This window comes from Bos taurus, chromosome X (assembly GCF_002263795.3).
Source record: "Bos taurus isolate L1 Dominette 01449 registration number 42190680 breed Hereford chromosome X, ARS-UCD2.0, whole genome shotgun sequence".
NCBI classification, from domain to species: Eukaryota; Metazoa; Chordata; class Mammalia; order Artiodactyla; family Bovidae; genus Bos; species Bos taurus.
The window spans coordinates 129,761,513-129,781,139 of NC_037357.1; the positions used below are offsets into that span (position 1 = coordinate 129,761,513).

The following is a 19,627-nucleotide window of genomic DNA, read 5'->3' on the forward strand; positions in this document are numbered from 1 at the left end:
CCAAAGGACATGCTCTTTCTATGCTTCTCTAGGAGACAAAGACTGAAATGAACAACTACTGAATTAAATTCAGCCATCACCCTCTGAATCATATAATAAACAGTCTAAACATACAAAGAGGATCACTTGAGAAAAATTATGTGTGACTGAAGTTAAAATTTCCTGTGTTGTCTAACATCTATTTCAAAAAATCAATATGATTAACAATTACCTCGAGTTCTTTCACACGGTTTACAGAACGATCAAGTTCTTCCTTCTTACAATTAAGAGCTGCAAGTTCCTCTTGCAAATGTAAAGCTTTCTCTGAAAGACAGAGCCAAGCAACTAAATATCATAAAGGTTTCTCAGTGCATACAAGTCATTTAATCATTTATAGCCAGTATGTCAGACCTAATGACCATTATTTCATCATCTAAAATAGCAGAGGGGATTCCCTGGTGGCCCAGTTGTTAATATTCCATGCTTTCACTGCCCAGAGTGCAGGTTCGATCACTGATCAGGAAATTAAGATCTTATAAGCCCTGTGGCATTCCCCTCCCCCAAAAAAGATATAAAACAGCAGATATTGGGTCAAAAAAAATTAGCAGGCAAGTAAGTCCTGTTACTCATTAGGTGATGTGAAGTCAGTTGTAACGGTCATATATGTGGTGAACTTCCTGCTACACACAAGTCACCAGAGTTACACCACCCGTGTGGAATGTGGGGCCCTCATGCCAACAGCTCTGAATTTCCTTAAAGACAAAGACTGCTCTGGTAAGATTTTATAGTTATTATTTTGTCATTATCACTTCATCTAACATAAGGCTATATAGATGTATCATCAAAAAGTCACATGCTAACTACATGGCAATACCAATTCCTACAGAAGTATTAATATTAGTCTGAGCACGACAGGCGCCAAGGAGCAGCCACACACACCTGGTGGCCTGCTGATAAGGACCAAGTGCCCAGCCCTGGCTGACTCCTTGCAATCCATTTGAAATAGCCACCCAAAACTCTTGTCACAGGATAGTTCCTAGAGATACACTGCAATGTCAAATATCTGAAAGATCAATTACCTAACTCTCCTCGTCTCGGGGTAATATATACAAGAGTTTAGGAGGGTATATGTGAAAATAAAATATCATGAAGCATAAATACGTGTTAGAAGTTAAGAAAAATAAGAAATCAGGTCATAACACCTCTCATGGTTTAGAGTAGTATTAACCCACAGCAGTAAGTTGATGCCACATTCTTGACATCACAGATTTATTCATCAAGATATACTGAAATATAGTTGAATAAAATTCTACCAATAAATCACTGATCTTTGTGAATATACAAAAAGTTAAACAAGAAGGTTTACAAAAACATTGAAAGACAGTGATTATTTTTTTCACTCTGTAAAATTAAAAGGACAAAAACTATGTCAGTTAATAGTAACGATGAAGTGGAAGGTATATATTTTTTGGATTAAAGAACAGACCCAACTTAAGAAGCTGATAACCTGTGTTGAAACTGAAAAATACAGCTTCCTGCCCTGCTCCCCAAATCACCTTTATTTTTCCTTTCATCTTCGATCAGTCTGTTGGTTCTAGTGATATAGTCCTCCTTCAGTTCAAGTTGATACCTGAGAATCAGAAGGATGGAAAATGAGTTTTGGTCACTTCCCTAGACAGACTGCTATCAACAATGAGCTTATCTTATGGCATCAGGGCACTGAAGGGTACTAAGCAGGACAACACATGAACTTCTGGAGCACTCAGTGCTAAGGCCAGGGGTCCAAATTCTGGCTTTAAAAAGTCCACTAAAGTCTTGCTGCAGTTCTATAAACTGGGTCCCAAAACTCAAGCACAAAATGAAGGGTCATGTTACTGAGGCTATAGAGGGCACTGTTTCCCAGCTGGCATCCAGTGACACAAAAAAAGTAAATGTACTTACTTTATACTGTGTACAGCAGACTCTAAATCCCAAAGGATAACAAGTCAGTCACTTCCAGTCCACCTGTCCCGCCTTCCCACCCTCAAGCAGGATAAGACCTTTCACCCTAAGGAACTGAACAGTAGTACCAAGAGCCACTGTCAACAGCAAATATATTTGGACTGGTGATACCAGAGTCACATTTTCATGGAATTTTACCATCCCCACCAGCTGTTAGCAGCTGCCTTTCTGGTTCAAAGATTAGAGAAAAGAAAGAAGTACTCCTGTGGTGAATATCCTCAGAACCTCAACACCTGCCAAAGTCATATAAGGACACCCACGGACAGACAAAGATACCTGACAGTCCACTCCATAGCTATTATCAAGCTAACATACACACTTTTATTCACTTATTCCTAAAACTTTAACAACTATAGATTCCTTATAGAGCTCATCTCTAAAATATGTAGATAAATCCATAAAATATGTGGACAAAAATCTACCACATCAAAACTGATCCACAGAAAACTGCTATATTTTTTATTAGAATTATTTTAAAGAATAACCTCCAAAAACCTTTGAAGGTACTATATCATGGACTATCAATGACAAATTATGGACAAAGCAGTAGAGAGAGGCCAATGATGAAGAAACATCGAGAGTTGCTGTGTTGAGTCATCACTTCACTATGAATTCATTACATCAATAAACATTAAGTGAACACTTACTTTGTGCCAGACATTACACTGAACACTGGAGAGAAAACTTACCACATATGCACTTAATGCCTCTGCACTAAGATACTATCCACTAGAACACAGCAAAATGCAGACTAGAGGGAAGCCATGGTACCAGAGCTGTACACACCTTCCTTTCCCTCTATCGTTTTTTGCTTCATATAGTTAATTCTAGTTTGTTCCTTTTGATTCTGGCTTTTCAGAATCTTGAAGGAATACAGATCAACAAATACTATAACGAATTAGCAGAATAATTTACAGATCATTAGCTATTCCATCTGAATGGCAGTATAAGTGGGGTAGAGGAAAACATAAAAAGTGACTATAATCCCCATTTGATAGCTTCTCAGCAAGGTACAAGGTGCCCTAAGAAACTCAAGCAAATCACAGGCCCTCAGTAAATACTCCAGAAGTGACAAGAACAAGCAGAGGATGCTATTTCCTGTACTGTATCTTTTTAAAACCATCCTAACTCGAGTATTCACAGGAAAAGCTTGACTGTCAATGAACATGTATATTCTTTTTAAACACTGGATTTTGCCATAAAATACTAGTCTTATCTACTTTATTAGTGTTGCTGTGTTTCCATCAACTTAATTCAAATACGATACTTTTTTTTTAAGATGCCAAACAATTACTTTAGAAGTTCGTTCTTGAGCTTTTGGTCATAGGTCTCCTCGATATTCTTTATAGTCAACTCCCGCCTCCGCAGTCCATCAGTCATGCTTTTATTTTTTTCTTCTTGCAGTCTCTGGGCCCTGAAATTAGCAAAAACAGATAAGGCAAAATTGAAAAATATTAATATTGGGGAAAAGACATGTGTTTTTAGCCCCACAGACTCAAACTGTTCTGTGACTGTCACGGCTAGGGAGTAAAAACAAAGGGCCAGAAGTGTCCCACTATTTTAGGAGCTGATCTAGTGATGATGGATCTGAACTATAGACAGAACTCAATAGTTTTCTGGCTGGGGTGAGTGAGAAAATGCCAAAACCAAAGTGGTGTCTCACAGGAGATGGTTCACACTTAAAAAAAAATGGTCACAAGTGGTAAGCGGCCATAATCAATTCAGGGGTAAAAGATTAATGTTTTAAGTTACAAAGCTACACACAAACTTCAGTTAGTATACTCAAGTGCTTGTTTCTTTTATAATACTGTTTCTAACTGACTAGCCCAGAGCTATTAAAGACATAAAATGTGTTCTGGCCTTTCATAATCTACTAGTTCAATATCAGTGAACTAAATCAATACTGAAGAGAAAATACTGAAAAGAGAGCAAAAGATAGATGGATCAATCAGAACGTCCCAACACTAAAGAAAGGAATGGTCTTAATAGTGAAACCTCAAGTCAAGCACAAAATCAATTCCAGAGCCGGGGAACTGGGTTCACAGGGATTCAGATCAAGCTAAAAACAGAAGCGCCAGTCAACAGAGACTATTCCAGGCAAAGGATCAAACGCCTCTGTTAGCGCCCTCTGCTGGTTAGTCTGTAAAGCAATGGAGCAGTATTTAGTTTATATGATATTGCTTCCCTGATGGCTCAGATGGTAAACAATCTGCCTGTGATGCAGGAGACCTGGATTCGATCCCTGGTTGGGAAGATCCCTTGGAGAAGGAAATAGAAACTCACTCCAGTATCCTTGCCTGGAGAATTCCATGGACAGAGAAGCCTGGTGGGCTACAGTCCATGGGGTCACAAAGAGTCGGACACGACTGATGACTTAACATGTTCATTTTCAGTATGCTTAGAAAGGAGGAGGAGGGAAAATGGAGGTAAATAAGTGATTACATAATCATTAGCTATCAATGCCCAAATTGGTTTCCTTTTCTCGCTTATGGTCCATTTACCTCTTCAGTACTGCCAAAACCACTAAGGTTGGTAGAGAGAAGAAATCAAATGAACCTAGCCTACTTAAATGAGAAAACAACATTCATGAAAACGAAGACAAATCTTTTAAGGAAAGAAGATTCCTGGAGTGTCTGTGAGTGCCAATTAATGGCAGATAAATGGGAAAGAAGGCTTATTCCATAAACTATACAATGCTGAGCTTGCTATGTATCCTAGGTAAGATGTGAAGAACCAAAGACTGGTGAACGTTTAGAAAAAAGCAACACACACACTACAAGCAACAATTTCTCCCAATACAGGTCAACTCAGAGCCACCGTGTTCCCCTTTTTTGCCAGCAGAGCAGGTCAATCTGGCAGGTCTGGCTGTCTGGAATTCAGTTACTACATGCACATGAAACCGTGAGACCTGAATGGTTGACAGAAATGGGAAACGTATGATCTCTTAAAGCATTATTTGCTTCTCCAAATTATTTGTCTGGTCCCACTGTAGCCTGATGATGGCATTTCCTTCCGCTTTCATCCCAGTGTCTAATATTTCAAAAAAATACTCATCCTCATTTCTCCTGAAGTGTGCCTTTGAAGCTAGGTGATATCACCTTTACAAACAAGAATTCTATTCTGTAGTATTAGAATATGTAGACATATTGAGTAGTTCTTTTTCATCTCCTTCATTCTGAAAGTCCAAAATGGACACGTATTACTTACAATTCAAAGGCTTCAATTCTTTGTTTCAACTCAGCTTCTCTGCCTCTCAGCAAATCTATGTCTTTTAGTAGAAGCTGCCTTTGAGCATAGATTTCTTTTGTTTCATTCTGTAGAAGAAAGCATTAATTTTTACCAAGCAAGCTAAAGAAGACAAAGGAGATTTGAACTAATACATTGCTTCCTAAATTCTAGAAAACAAAGGATGGACATTAAAGAACAATTTTCAAGAGGTTCCAATTCAAGGTATATGTTTTGCCTTTTTATCCTCACAAAAATTTATTCCCCTCCTCCCTCAAGGACTGTTAAGTTACATTACCCTGTATTTCCAGCATCCCTTGTGTATAATTACTTTGTTACATCATTAACATCTCTCAGACACTTAAAAAAACTTCGTTAAGTTCCACAGCAAGAGAAAAATGAAACAAAATGTTCATTCAGCAATAAAATAAACTTAAAAGATGATGGCCCGAATGAATGGCCACACTTCATGTATGTGTTCCCTGAACACCTATCATGTGTTCAAGGCCACACTGGGTGCTGGGTACACAAAGATGGACAGATACAGGTCAGTCCCCACCTTAAAAAAAACTCAGTTTATTCAAGGAGAGAGAGACAAACCAAGAGTTACACCACAGCGTGATGATTTCACAAAGTACATCAAGACTCCACGGGACGAGCAATGCCTAGAGGAGTCCATCAGTGGGGGGTCAGGAGAGGCATCACAAGGACCTGGCATTCCAGCTGGATTTTGAAGGACTGGATGGTTTTATCAGGCCAAGAAGGGGAGGGGCATTCCAGGTGGTAGAATAAAGGCATGATACTCTTCACAAACGGCAACCTTCTCAAGAGCCTTCAGAGATCAGTTGAATAAACCAGGGTCCGAGTCTGTGAACTGGTTGATCTAGTCAGTCGTCTTTTTTTATTTAATGTTATTGAAGTGCAGTTGATTGACAATGCTATGTTATTTTCTGCTGTACAGCAGTAACTCAGTTATACAAATACATCTTTTTTATATTCTTATCCATTATGGTTTATTACAGGATACTGAATATGGTTCCCTGTCCCATGCTGTAGGACCTTGTTGTTTATCCATCCTATATATAAAAGTTAGCATCTGCTAATCCCAAACTCCCAATCCATCCCTCCTCCACATCCTTCCCCCATGGCAACAACAAGTCTGTTCTCTGTGTCTTTGAGTGTTTCACAGATATGTCCATTTGTCTCATATTTAAGATTCCTCACTTAAGTGATATCATATGGTATATTTGTTTTTCTGAATTTGGACAACTCAGCAGTGGCCACAGGACTGGAAAAGATCAGTTTTCATTCCAATCCCAAAGAAAGGCAATGCCGAAGAATGCTCAAACTACTGCACAGTTGCACTCATCTCACACATTAGTAAAGTAATGCTCAAAATTCTCCAAGCCAGGCTTCAACAATATGTGAACCATGAACTTCCAGATTTCAAGCTGGTTTTAGAAAAGGCACAGGAACCAGAGGTCAAATTGCCAACATCCGTCTGGATCATCAAAAAAGCAAGAGAGTTCAAAAAAAACAGCTACTTCTGCTTATTGATTACACCAAAGCCTTTGTGTGGATCACAACAAACTGTGGAAAAGTCTGAAAGAGATGGGAATACCAGACCACTTGACCTGCCTCTTGAGATATGTGTATACAGGTCAGGAAGCAACAGTTAGAACTGGACATGGAACAACAGACTGGTTCCAAATAGGAAAAGGAGTACATCAAGGCTGTTTATTTAACTTATATGCAGAGTACATCATGAGAAACGCTGGGCTAGATGAAGCACAAGCTGGAATCAAGACTGCTGGGAGAAATATCAATAACCTCAGATATGCAGATGACACCACCCTTATGGCAGAAAGTGAAAAGGAACTAAAGAGCCTCTTGATGAAAGTGAAAGAGGAAAGTGAAAAAGTTGGCTTAAAGCTCAACATTCAGAAAACTAAGATCATGGCATCTGGTCCCATCACTTCATGGGAAATAGATGGGAAAACTATGGAAAGAGTGACAGACTTTATTTTTGGGGGGCTCCAAAATCACTGCAGATGGTGATTGCAGCCGTGAAATTAAAAGATGCTTGCTCCTTGGAAGAAAAGTTATGACCAAGCTAGACAGCATATTAAGAAGCAGAGATATATTACTTTGCCAACAAAGGTCCATCTAGTCAAAAACTATAGTTTCTCCAGTAGTCATGTATGGATGTTAGAGCTGGACTATAAAGAAAGCTGAGCACCGAAGAATTGATGCGTTTGGACTGTGGTGTTGAAGAAGACTTTTGAGAGTCCCTTGGACAGCAAGGAGATCCAACCAGTCCATCCTAAAGATCAGTCCTGAATATTCATTGGAAGGACTGATGCTGAAGCTGAAGCTCCAGTACTTTGGGCACCTGATGCAAAGAACTGACACACCAGAAAAGACCCTGATTCTGGGCAAGACTGAAGGCAGGAGAAGGGGATGACAGAGGATGAGATGGTTGGATGGCATCACCAACTCGATGGACGTGAGTTTGAGTAAACTCCAGGAGCTGGTGATGAACAGGGAGGCCTGGCGTGCTGCAGCCCATGGGGTCATAAAGAGTCGGACACGACTGAGTGTCTGAAATGAACTGAATGGTATATTTGTCTTTCTGACTTTGTCACCTGTCTTCAAGATGACACTGTTAGTGCTCGCTTTGGCAGCACATATACTAAAAGTAGAATGACACAGAGAAGATTAGCATGGTCCCTGCACAAAGATGACAGGCAAATTCGTGCAGTGGTCCATATTCTTCCTAGAATAGTGCTTTGCCATTATTAATGAACTGTGAGAAGTAGCTCAAGGCAGTGTTCCTCACCAGTAACTCCAGGTGAGGTAAGTTGAAGATGACTGAAGAAAAGGCTGGCTGTTGTTTAAGAAAATAACTAAAACCATCAGTTACTGGTTTCAGCTGACAACAGAATGGTTTATTGCTGCCACTGTCCATGCCTACACATAATTTATTTTGTATTTTTGAATAAAGACATTTGTACGTTCTTAGTAAATGAGCACAAGAGCCATGTACCAATATACTGCTTTCAACTTAAACCACTGAGGCATTTTTACTACAATGCTGTTAAAATCAGGATTTTAGTGTTTGCCATCACTCGATGAGAAGTTAAGCAGCAGCTTTTCTATGGAGAGTAAGAATAATTGTGTACAGAGTAAAGAAACATCCAACTGTGTGAAAACCTTTCTATAATAAAAATTGTTTAAAGTTAGGAAAAATAGATGATATTGTTAGTATAAACACAATCCAAGCCTCACAAACACCTGTGCCTCCAACATTTATTTTACAGCTTGTTGTTCAGTCACTACATCGTGTCCGAATCTTTGTGAATCCCATGGACTGCAGCACACCAGGCTTCACTGTCCTTTACTATCTCCCAGAGCTTGCTCAAACTCATGTCCATTGAATCAGTGATGACATCAAGCCATCTCATCCTCTGTTTCACCCCTTTCCTTCTGCCCTCAATCTTTCCCAGCATCAGGGTCTTTTCCAATGAGTCAGCTCTTCACATCAGGTGGCCAAAGTACTGGAGCTTCAGCTTCAGCATCAGTCCTTCCAATGAATATTCAGGGTTGATTTCCTTTACGAATGACTGGTTTGATCTCCTTGCTGTCCAAGGGACTCTCAAGAGACTTCTCTAACAACACAGTTCCAAAGCATCAATACTTCAGCACTCAGTCTTCTTTATGGTCCAATTCTCACATCCATACACGACTACTGGAAAAACATACCTTTGACTAAAGGGACTTTTGTCAACAAAGTGATGTTTCTGCTTTTTAATACACTGTCTAGGTTTGTCATAACTTTTCTTTCAAGGAGCAAGCGTCTTTTAATTTCGTGGCTGCAGTCACCGTCCAGTGATTTAGGAGCCCAAGAAAATAGTTTCTGTCACTGCTTTCACTTTTCCCCCATCATTTGCCATGAAGTGATGAGACCAGATGCCATGATCTTCGTTTTCAGAATGTTAAGTTTTAAGTCAGCTTTTTCACTCCCCTCTGTCACTTTCATCAAGAGGCTCTTTAGTTCCTCTTCACTCTCTGACATAAGGGTGGTGTCATCTGCATATCTGAGGTTATTGGTATTTCTCCCAGCCATCTTGATTCCAGTTTGTGATTCATCTAGTCCAACATTTCGCATGATGTACTTTGCACAGAAGCTAAATAATCAGAGTGACAATGTATAGCCTTGTTGTACTCCTTTCCCAATTTGCAACCAGACCATTGTTCCATGTCCAGTTCTAACTGTTGCTTCTTGATCTGCATACACACTTCTCAGGAGGCAGGTAAGGTGGTCTGGTATTCCCTCCCATCTCTTGAAGAATCTTCCACAGTTTGTTGTGATCCACACAGTCAAAGGCTTTGGCATAGTCAGTGAAGCAGAAATAGATGTTTTTATGGAATTCCCTTGCTTTTTCTATGATCCAACGGATGTTGGCAATTTGATCTCTGGTTGCTCTGCCTTTTCTCAATCCAACTTGTCCATCTGAAAGTTCTCAGTTCACGTTCTGCTGAAGCCTGGCTTGAAGGATTCTGAGCATCACCTTGTTAGCACGTGAAAAAAGCACAAGTGTACAGTAGCTTAAACATTCTTTGGCGTTGCCTTTCTTTGTGACTGGAATGAAAACTGACCTCTTCCAGCCCTGCGGCCATTGCCAAGTTTTCCAGATTTGCTGGCATATTGAGCACAGTATTTTAACAGCATCATCTTTTAAGATTTGAAATAGCTCAGCTGGAATTCCATGACTTCCACTAGGTTTGTTTGTAGTAATGCTTCCTAAGTCCCACTTGACTTCACACTCCAGGATGTCTGGCTCTAGGTGAGTGATCACACTATTGTGGGTATTCGGGTCATTAAGACCTTTTTTGTACAGTTCTTCTGTGTATTCTTGCCATCTCTTCTGCTTCTGTTAGGTCCTTGCTGTTTCTGTCTTTATTGTGCCCATCTCTCCATGAAATGTTCCCTTGGTATCTCCAATTTTCTTGAAGAGATCTCTAGTTTTTCCCATTCTAAGTGAGCCCAATTCTCAGAACTGTTTATACCAAACTTGTAGAGGGGGTGCAATTACCATTCAATAACTGGGTCTTTTTGAGAAGCTCCAAGCAAGGGTGGACACTGGGAGGAAGTCTCTTACTTTCAACACAACTTCCTGACAGAAGCCCTGGCTGTCCACAGGGAGCAGGGCCCCAGATCCAGTCTGGTCTAAGATACAACCTTAACAAAGGAACCTACTTTTCCTAAAGCAATGGATCCAATCTCTCCCCACACCCACTCCTGCCACCGGGCAACCCCTCTACCTCCCATCCAGCCACCATGCTGGTGGACAGGATCACACGCCCACGTGGCAGCCCTGTATGCCTCCACCTCTGTTCCCATGGCAGCACGTTGCATTTTGTTTGCATTCTTGACCTCAAACCCCTACCTGCAACTCTGTCCTCTTGACCCATCTTCTTCTTCCACCCGTCAGAATCCCAAGACCTGCTTCTCAGTGTCTTTCAGGCTGCCATGTCACGGTCCCTGTTGCTTTATATTAGCGGCCACCCGCCATCTTGAGCTCCCTTCCCTACCCTGCCCAACACCAGTGTCTTCCATGAAATGGGCTGCCTTTCTGAAGCCAAGGAGTTTCAGCTCTCTCAAGCTCATCTCCCTGAGCAACTCCATCCCTCCAACCTTGCCGACACTACACACCCTCCTGAGAGCTGCACTGGGGCCATCACCTGGAAACCCTGGACTTGGTCTACTGCTGGTCCAGGCTGCCCACCTCGGCTGAGCCCTTGACACAGCTCAGCAACCCTGTCTGCTTTCCAGGGCTTCGTTTCCTTTAGTGACCGCAGCTACTTCACACTTCTGATCCTCTCCTCCCTGCTGTTAACCAAACCTCAAAGCTGCTGCTTCTTTGGTGCAAGTTTCTCCCACTCCCAGCGTGGACCAGCCCGTTTGCAGTCCATTCCCTCCAGCCGTCTTGGACAAAGGATGCCTGCACATCCTTTCCAAGTCCTGTGCTTTCCCTTGTGCTCTTGACCCCAGGCCCTACTCAAGAGATAGCCCAGAAATGCCCCCCCCCACCCCAGTAAATGATTTTAGAATATTACCTCCTGGTGCTTTTGAATTCTCTCTAGGGTTATCTTTTCCTGAGACATCAGGGCTTCAGATTTTGCTTGACAAGTTCTCTCAAATTCATTCTGGAACTCAACAAGCTCCTTCTCATACTTCCTTTTTTCTTCCATTTTAATTTTCATGATTTCAGTATCTTTAAAGTATTTCAACTGCCAATTGATGACAAAAAAATTGTAAATACCAATAACTATAGTAAAGAAACAGTAACAAATTCTCTCTTCACTGTTAGCTTTAACATTAACGCTATCTAAATATATTTAGTTTAATTCATCTTCATGTTTCATCTCATTCACTACACTTACAGGGTGTATTCAAAAGTCATAAAGAACTGACATCATCTGGCAAGAGAAACAGTACGCACAACATTCATTAGTAAAGATTATAGTGATTTCCCCACATACTGAAGGTGAAGACATTAAAAGACAAGCAAAAACATCACTCTTAATGATAACAAGATAAATCTTACCTTCTGACTCATTTCTGCCCGTAGCTGCTGTTCTACTTCCCTCTTATATTCGTTTAACTTGATTTCTAAGGATTCTAACTTTGGCTGCTGAGGGCAAGCACCTGCAAACTCATTGTCAATAAGCTGAAGCTTCTCCGCTACCAAAAAATAATATAGAAAATGAGGTCAGAGAGACACGGGCAGGTGAGCAAATGGCCAGAGCTCTGTTCAAGCACAGCGTATACTTAGGAGAAAGTGTTAAGGATGTCTGCCATTTACTTATTAATACAAATGTATCCAAAAAGTGAGAGAGCTTAATGGACAGACAGGTAAGTGATTAAGCAAGTATAACAAATTTCATGGCAGACTCGAGCTGTGTAAGTGTTCGCCATAAAGCTTTCAACTGTTCTGAAAGTTTGAGAATCCAATATAAAATATCAGGGGAAAAGAAAACAAAAAGTATACTTTAAGTCAAATAACAGTGGCATCCCTTTCTAGTGTCTACGTGCCACAGGAGAGGGCTCTTTGACTGCACTTTGGTTAGAGCTGACTCACACTTTCAAAACACTGACCCTATGAGGAATCAAAGATCACGTGTTTCACTTCCTCCACTTCACAGAGGAGGAAACTGATGCCCATCCAGTTGAAGGGACTTCCAGAGGGCTAAACAGCTACATAATGGCATCAGTGGGGCTAAGGCCAGGTCTATGATTGTCTCACATTCCAGCAGTCTTTCCAGGAGACTCCCAGCCCTCAAACCAACTGTGGATTTGAAACCAACCATGAAGCACACTGCAAACCTGGCCCTCTCATACAGTCTTAACCATGTGTGACACCAATATCATCAAAAAGCAGGCAGAGGAAAAAACGGCTTGCAGAAGCAGACTAAAATATGTGTGCTCATTTGTATCTGACTCATGGACTGGGGCGTGCCAGGCTCCTCTGTCCATGGGGCTTCTCCAGACAAGAATGCTGGAGTGGGTTGCCATTCCCTTCTCCAGGGGATCTTCCCAACCCAGGGATTGAACCCAGGTCTTCTGTACTGCAGGAGAATTCTTGACCGCTTGAGTCATCAGGGAGTAAAATATTGGCAGTGATGTCTCTGATTGGCAAAATGTCAGCCATGGTTTTCCATCTACTTTTCTGTATTCTACAGAAGCCTGTACAGCAGAAAAGGGTCCAGGTCATGGACCAGAAAACCTGAACTCTGGTATCAGTTCTAACCCAGACAGGACGTTGCCTAATTGTTCTTCCTCAAGTGACCTTAGCTTTGTCAACTGTAAAATGAAAGGATGGCCCACTGACTTCTCTAGTTCCCTGCAATGCAAGTAGTCTGAGATCTTCCCACTTTAGTGGCTATAACATAAAGTCACATGAGACACAGGGAAGAACCTCCCAGTCAAGAGAGCTTCAACCCAACAAACAAGAAAGGAAGTGAGCCTATGGATCCCCGTGAGAGGTGGAAAGCATAGCCCTGGTGGTCAAGAAGGAAGGAGCAGCCCTGGAGAGCAGTTCCTGGTCCTTCTGAGAAAAAATGAGCAACAATTCCAGAAAACATGCCACCAGCAGCCTGCATCCCTCTCAGTGAAGCAACAAATACATAATACAGTACATCAGGCCGTCACCTTCACTGAAAAAAGAAAATGGAAGAAGTGTAATTATGGAAGAGGATCACAATTACCAAGAGAGTCTTTGACAGGAAATGTTGAACTTGTCTGAGTTTCCATATTGCAACTTTCTTTATTCTGATGATATTTTGCCAATTCTTTCAGAAACTGTATAAGAAAACCTGAAAGATACAATGTATACAGTTTTGTTTCACACCTTTCTTTCATTCAACTATTGCTCAAACACTGTTTATGCAATCTTGGTTTTATAACATTATCTTTTTCACATCATGTATCTTTTAAGAATAATTTCTGAGGAAAGGCCTTTCCAAGTATGACATCAAACATGAAAATTAAGAACTTATATAAGGCATGAAATAACAAAGTCAAAAGACAAATGATACACCAAAAACAAGTATTTGCCATAATATGGAGACAGGACTAATTTTCATAGCATAAAGAGCTTTTAACATCAGCAAGAAAACAGAAAAATAGGGCAAGACACGGACAAAGTTTACAGAAAAAATTTTCAGTGTTAAATAAACATGAACAAAATAAAAATAAATGCAAATTAATACTACAAAAGAAATACTATATTTTCTCAATACACATATTATCAAAGTTTTAATCTTCAGCACTCTAAGTGTTGGCAAGGGAGCAGGGAAGCAGGCATGCTCTTACACTTGGGAGGGAAATTGGTCAGTGTTTATGGATATTCATAATCCAAGTGCCCTTTAACCCAGTCATTCTACCTCTCTGAATTTATAGAACTACACTTTCTCAAAAGGGTGTAGCACTGCACACCACATGCTTCTAATGGCAAACGCCAAATAATAAAATCTTCATCAACGTGGGGATAATTAAATACATTCTTTAAACATAATTAGTCTAAGTACACTGATAAAAATATATTGCTGGACAAAGGAAGCAAATTGCACAATAGTATAATATAATCCCATTTATGAACATATGTGGTTTAATTACATATAGACTTTGACCCCCCTAAACTAAATGCTGGTAGGATACACAAGACACTCTTCATTCTAGTTATCAGCAGAAAGTGAAATTAAAGAATATGAACAGAAGTTTCTATTTTTCTTTTACTTTATACCTTTCTGAATAGTTTGAAACTTTTTTTTTCTTTTTGGCTGTGCCATGTGGCTTGTAGGATCTTAGGTTCCTAACCAGAAATCGAACGTAGGTCCCCCACAATGGAAGGATGGAGTCCTAACCGATGGACCACCAAGGAATTCCCTGAAACTTGTTTTGGGTTGTTTTTTTTTTAAGTCATGAGTATAAGTTTTTAAGTTAGTATACGTTTATAAGTTTTCACTTTCTTAGAACAGATGACTGGATTTCTGCATCAGCCAAGGGCCTTTTTTCCTTTACTACTGAAGATATTACAATATACTAGATCTTTTTAACTGTGGCTGATTGACAATGTTACTTTCCTCTGTACAGCAAAGTGATTCAGTTTTACATATATGTACTTTTTAAAGAATATTCTTTTCCACTGTGGTTTATCATAGGATACTGAATATGGTTCTCTGTGCTCTACAGTAGGACCTTGTTGTTTATCCATCCCCTATGTAAAGCTTACCTCTGCTAACCCCACCCTCCCCCACCTTGGCAATCACAAGTCTGCTCTCTATGTCTGTGAGGCTATTTCTGTTCTACAAGTGCAAGTGCAAGTGAAGTCGCTCCGTCGTGGCCGACTCTTTGCGACCCCATGGACTGCAGCCTACCAGGCTCCTCCGTACATGGGATTTTCCAGGCAAGAATACTGGAGTGGGGTGCCATTTCCTTCTCCAAAACTATGTATTCTAATGCTAAGTCGCTTCAGTCGTGTCCGACTCTGTGCGACCCCATAGACCACAGCCCACCAGGCTCCGCCGTCCCTGGGATTCTCCAGGCAAGAATACTGGAGTAGGTTGCCATTTCCTTCTCTAAAACTATGTATACATACTTATTTATAAATATCTCTATGTCTCATCTGTATCTATGTTAAGCTAAACATAAGTTCATACAGATGTCTCCAATGCCACCAGTACCATATGAATCTTAGCCTCCTCCTGTTTATCTCTAAGTTCCCACCTGGCTCCCACCATCTATTATTCCCTTACTGTATTGTTCAACTCCAGCCCACACATATAACGGTTTCAAAACTTTCAACCAGCACCCCCATGAGAAGTAACTCACCTTGACTACATAGCCTATGTAGTTTCTTCTGCCTTCAGTTGCAATCTTCATCCCTCTCCAGAGTTAGACAGGTAGGCATATCTTTCCCCCACCCCTTTCAGTGGGGTTACTATGGTTACACTGTTTTGTCACAATCAGCATTTAATCCTGAGGTCACCTGACCTCTTACCCTTGCATACATGAAGGCTCACTCTTTGTAAAGCTCTACAGGATTTGACAAATGTCTAGCGCCATGTATTCTACCATTACAAGTAATTAAATTAAATTACAAGTAATTTAAGAACATTTTCACCATCCTAAAAAACATCCTATGCTTCCCCTCTTCAACCTGCTACCCTTTCCCTCCACATCCCTAGCAACCACCTAGCAACAAGGTGGTCAGGTGTGCTGCCCACCTCTATAGCTTTGCCTTTCCCAGGATGTCACATATATGGAATCATAGACCATGTAGCCTTTTCAGAGGAGCTTCTTACATTAACAACACAGAGTTGTGATTCATTTCTCTCTAGCTATCAAGCTTCATGGCTTAATAGCTCATTCCTCTTAGCTGAATAGTATTTCCCTGTTGGGATGTACCACAGCCTGTTTATCCATTCACCCACCAAAAGACATCTTGTTTGTTCCCAATTTCTGGCAACTGTAAATAAAGTTGCTATAAACACTCACATACAGTTTAAGTCACTTGGGTAAATACCTAGGACCATGACTGGTGGATCATCCAGTAAGACTATGTTTAGTTTTACCACCAAACTACTCCCCCCCGCAAGTGGCTATACCATTTTGGATTTCCACCAGCAATGAGTGAGAGCATCTGTTACTCCACATCCTTCCAGCACTTAGTGCCATAAGTGAGCTGGATCTTAGCATCCCAATACATGGGAAGTGTTATCTCATTTCTGTTTTAACTTCCATGTCTAATAACAAACAACATGGAGCATCTTTTGATATGCTTACTTGCCATCTGCATATCTTCTTTGCAGAGCTACCTGTTCAGACCCTTTGCTCATTTTTCAACTGATTTGTGTCTTTATTGTTGAGTTTTCAGAGTTTTTGGTATATTTTTGACACAAGTCCTTTATTGGATGTCTTTTGCCAATACCCTCCCCCTGTCCGTAATTAGTCTTTTCACTCTCATAGAAAGGCGTTTTAAAATTTTAACAAAATCTAACTAGTCTATTTTTTTTTCTTTCATTTAATCATGCTTTTGATGTTTATATCTCATCACCAAAACCCAGGTCACAAAGATTTTCTCCTAATGTTTTCTTCTAGAATCTGTATCGTTTTGTGTTTTACATTTAGATATATGATTCATTTTCAGTTAATTTTTGTGTAAGGTGTAAGGTCTGTGTCCAAGTTCATTTTTATGCATATGCATGTCCAATTGCTCCAGCATCACTTGTTGAAAAGTCTAAGTTTCCTCCACTAAATTGCTTTTTCCTTTGTCAAAAACTAGTCGACTATGTTTGTATAGACCTATTTTTGGGTTCTCTATTCTGTCCCACTGATCTATTCTTTTGTCAATCATAGGTAAGGATTTTAACTTCAAGAAAGAAGAGTCAGTGTCCAAATTTTCCACCCAGCTATTTTCTGGGTACCATTTATCTCTGAAAGGAAAAATTAGGTGTTGGAAGGATGTGTAGTGGAATCTAGGGGAAAGTACAAAAACCATACAACAGATCAGCATCCTCAAAGTATAAACAGTTAAGTAAGACCAATGATCTCTGTCAGGAAATACACAACTGTCAGGTCCAAAATATCTTCCTACAGGTTTTTTTGATGGTCTCAATTTCTTGATGCTGAAGCTCCAGTACTTTGGCCACCTGATGTGAAGAGATGACTCACTGGAAAACACCCTGATGCTGGGAAAGATTGAAGGCAAAAGGAGAAGAGAGCGACAGAGGATGAGATGGTTGGATGGCATCACTGATTCAATAGACATGAATCTGAGCCAACTTTGGGAGACAGAAGACAGGGGAGCCTGGCGTGTTGGCAGTCCATGGGGTCTCAAAGCATTGGACACAACTTAATGACTGAACAATAACAACAATTTCTTAATTGGAAGTCACCAATTTTAAAATCATTTCGTTGTAACAGTAGCTGTTTTACTGTTAGCCAAGAGTTTTATCCAAATTATGCCACTAGGATACATGACGTGTCTGCAATTCAGTTTTTCTTACTTTCAGGGATTTTACTAGGAGGCTGGGTGAAGCTGGTATGAGATGTTGACCAGACGTCTTTCTGAACTAGAAAGGTTCAAAGAACGAGTTTAAAAGCAAAAAGCTATTTTTAATAATATACATACCTAGAAATAAGTGGATTATTTAAAAACCCCTTACAGCCCCTAATTCCTTCCTGAAATAGTTACACTACAGACAGCAGCTATTTACTTAGATCTGTGCAGTCCAATGGAGAAGGCAATGGCACCTCACTCCAGCACTCTTGCCTGGAAAATCCCATGGATGGAGGAGCCTGGAAGGCTGCAGTCCATGGGGTCGCTGAGGGTCGGACACAACTAAGCGACTTCACTTTCACTTTTCACTTTCATGCATTGGAGAAGGAAATGGCAACCCACTCCAGTGTTCTTGCCTGGAGAATCCCAGGGATGGGGGAGCCTGGTGGGCTGCCGTCTATGGGGTTGCAGAGAGTCAGACACGACTGAAGCGACTTAGCAGCAGCAGGAGCAGTGCTGTCCAATATGACAACCAGTAGCCAAAAATCGTGTAGCTATTTAAATTATAATCTCAGTTCCTCACACCAACTACATTTGAAGTGCTCAGTAACCCCATGGTGGCTAGTGGCTACAATATTAGAAAACACAGATTCAGACACTTCCATCATCACAGAGTTACACTAGACACCATTGCCTTAGACTGTACAACCCCGGATCACCTATCATCCTCAGCTTCAGTAAGGATGAGCTACTCTGCAGGTGGTCTAGAGTATCTTGTGATCCAAATATTATATACAGCATGGATAAGCAACAAGATCCTACTGTACAGCACAGGGAACTATGTTCAATATCCTATGATACTGGATATGAGGGAAAGAATAGGAAAAAGAATGTATATGTATGTATAACTGAATCACTTTTCTGTACAGCTGAAATCAATGCAATACTGTAAGTCAACTATACTCCAATAATACAATGAAGTGAAGTGAAGTGAAAGTTGCTCAGCTGTGTCTGACTCTTTGCGATCCCATGGACTATACAGTCCATGGAATTCTCCAGGCCAGAATATGGGAGTGGGTAGCCGTTCCCTTCTCCAGGGGATCTTCCCAACCCAGATCTCCCACATTGCAGGTGGATTCTTTACCAGCTGAGCCACAGGGGAAGCCCAACAATACAATAAAATAAAACAAAAATAGAATGTCATGTGATTCACTTATCCTCTGCTAACATTACGCCCAGGAGGCCAGGCAGTTAAGTGACAGACGAATGACTGGCAGAAACTAGGTACTCAAGTGTTTGCTGAATGGTAATGAATGAATGTCCCAATGAGGATGGTAGCAATGTTGGCAACAGACAAAATCCAGGAGCACACCAACATTAAAAGGGCCATTACATCATGTTACAGATTTTTTGAAAAGCTCTAAGTAACAGCTATGCAATAGAGGCAGGGTACTGGCTTACGTTCATACTACCAAGTCCATCAAGTCTAGCCCATGGCCTGGCACCCACAGCAGCCGTAAAGGGAGAAAGAACCTCAGCTTCCCTCCTTCTGTGTAGGCAAAAATCCACCTCTCACCTCTCCACTCCCTGTCAGCCTCCTTGGCTTTTACACAGAATAGGGCACCACACTTCACTCCTGGCACCCCTGCTCACCCAGAGTGTGGGGGTTTCTCCCCACACCAAGCCATACTCTTATGAGGCCAGCTGCGTGTCCTACAATTTAACTCAATTCTGACACTGTCCACCTGGAGCCAGGAACTGAGCCCACCGGTGAAGGGCCTCATTACCATAACACTGATCCCCCACCTCTCACAGATATCTTAACACGTCCTTCAGATGCCAGCCCCAAGCTCAGG

The 19,627-nt window shown here is 40.9% G+C and overlaps 1 protein-coding gene and 1 non-coding gene across 7 annotated transcripts in view; one reads left to right on the forward strand and one right to left on the reverse strand.

Moving 5' to 3' along the window:
- Nucleotides 1-19,627, reverse strand: part of OFD1 (OFD1 centriole and centriolar satellite protein) — a 61,624-nt gene that overhangs the window by 27,196 nt on the left and 14,801 nt on the right. For 5 of the 6 annotated variants that reach the window (NM_001192637.2, XM_005228446.5, XM_024988076.2 and 2 more), the window contains 7 exons: nucleotides 13,477-13,584; nucleotides 11,817-11,953; nucleotides 11,326-11,499; nucleotides 5,188-5,294; nucleotides 3,275-3,394; nucleotides 1,536-1,609; nucleotides 212-303 (listed from right to left, as the gene is read on the reverse strand). In NM_001192637.2, the coding sequence (NP_001179566.2) occupies nucleotides 212-303; nucleotides 1,536-1,609; nucleotides 3,275-3,394; nucleotides 5,188-5,294; nucleotides 11,326-11,499; nucleotides 11,817-11,953; nucleotides 13,477-13,584 (812 nt within the window). Of the gene's footprint in view, nucleotides 1-211; nucleotides 304-1,535; nucleotides 1,610-3,274; nucleotides 3,395-5,187; nucleotides 5,295-11,325; nucleotides 11,500-11,816; nucleotides 11,954-13,476; nucleotides 13,585-15,601; nucleotides 18,046-19,627 lie in introns of those variants that run through there. The other variant, XM_059883451.1, reaches the window with a different exon arrangement.
- On the forward strand, nucleotides 7,874-7,980 carry LOC112445313 (U6 spliceosomal RNA). Its single transcript, XR_003033670.1, has one exon. It is a non-coding gene; the product is annotated as a U6 spliceosomal RNA (small nuclear RNA).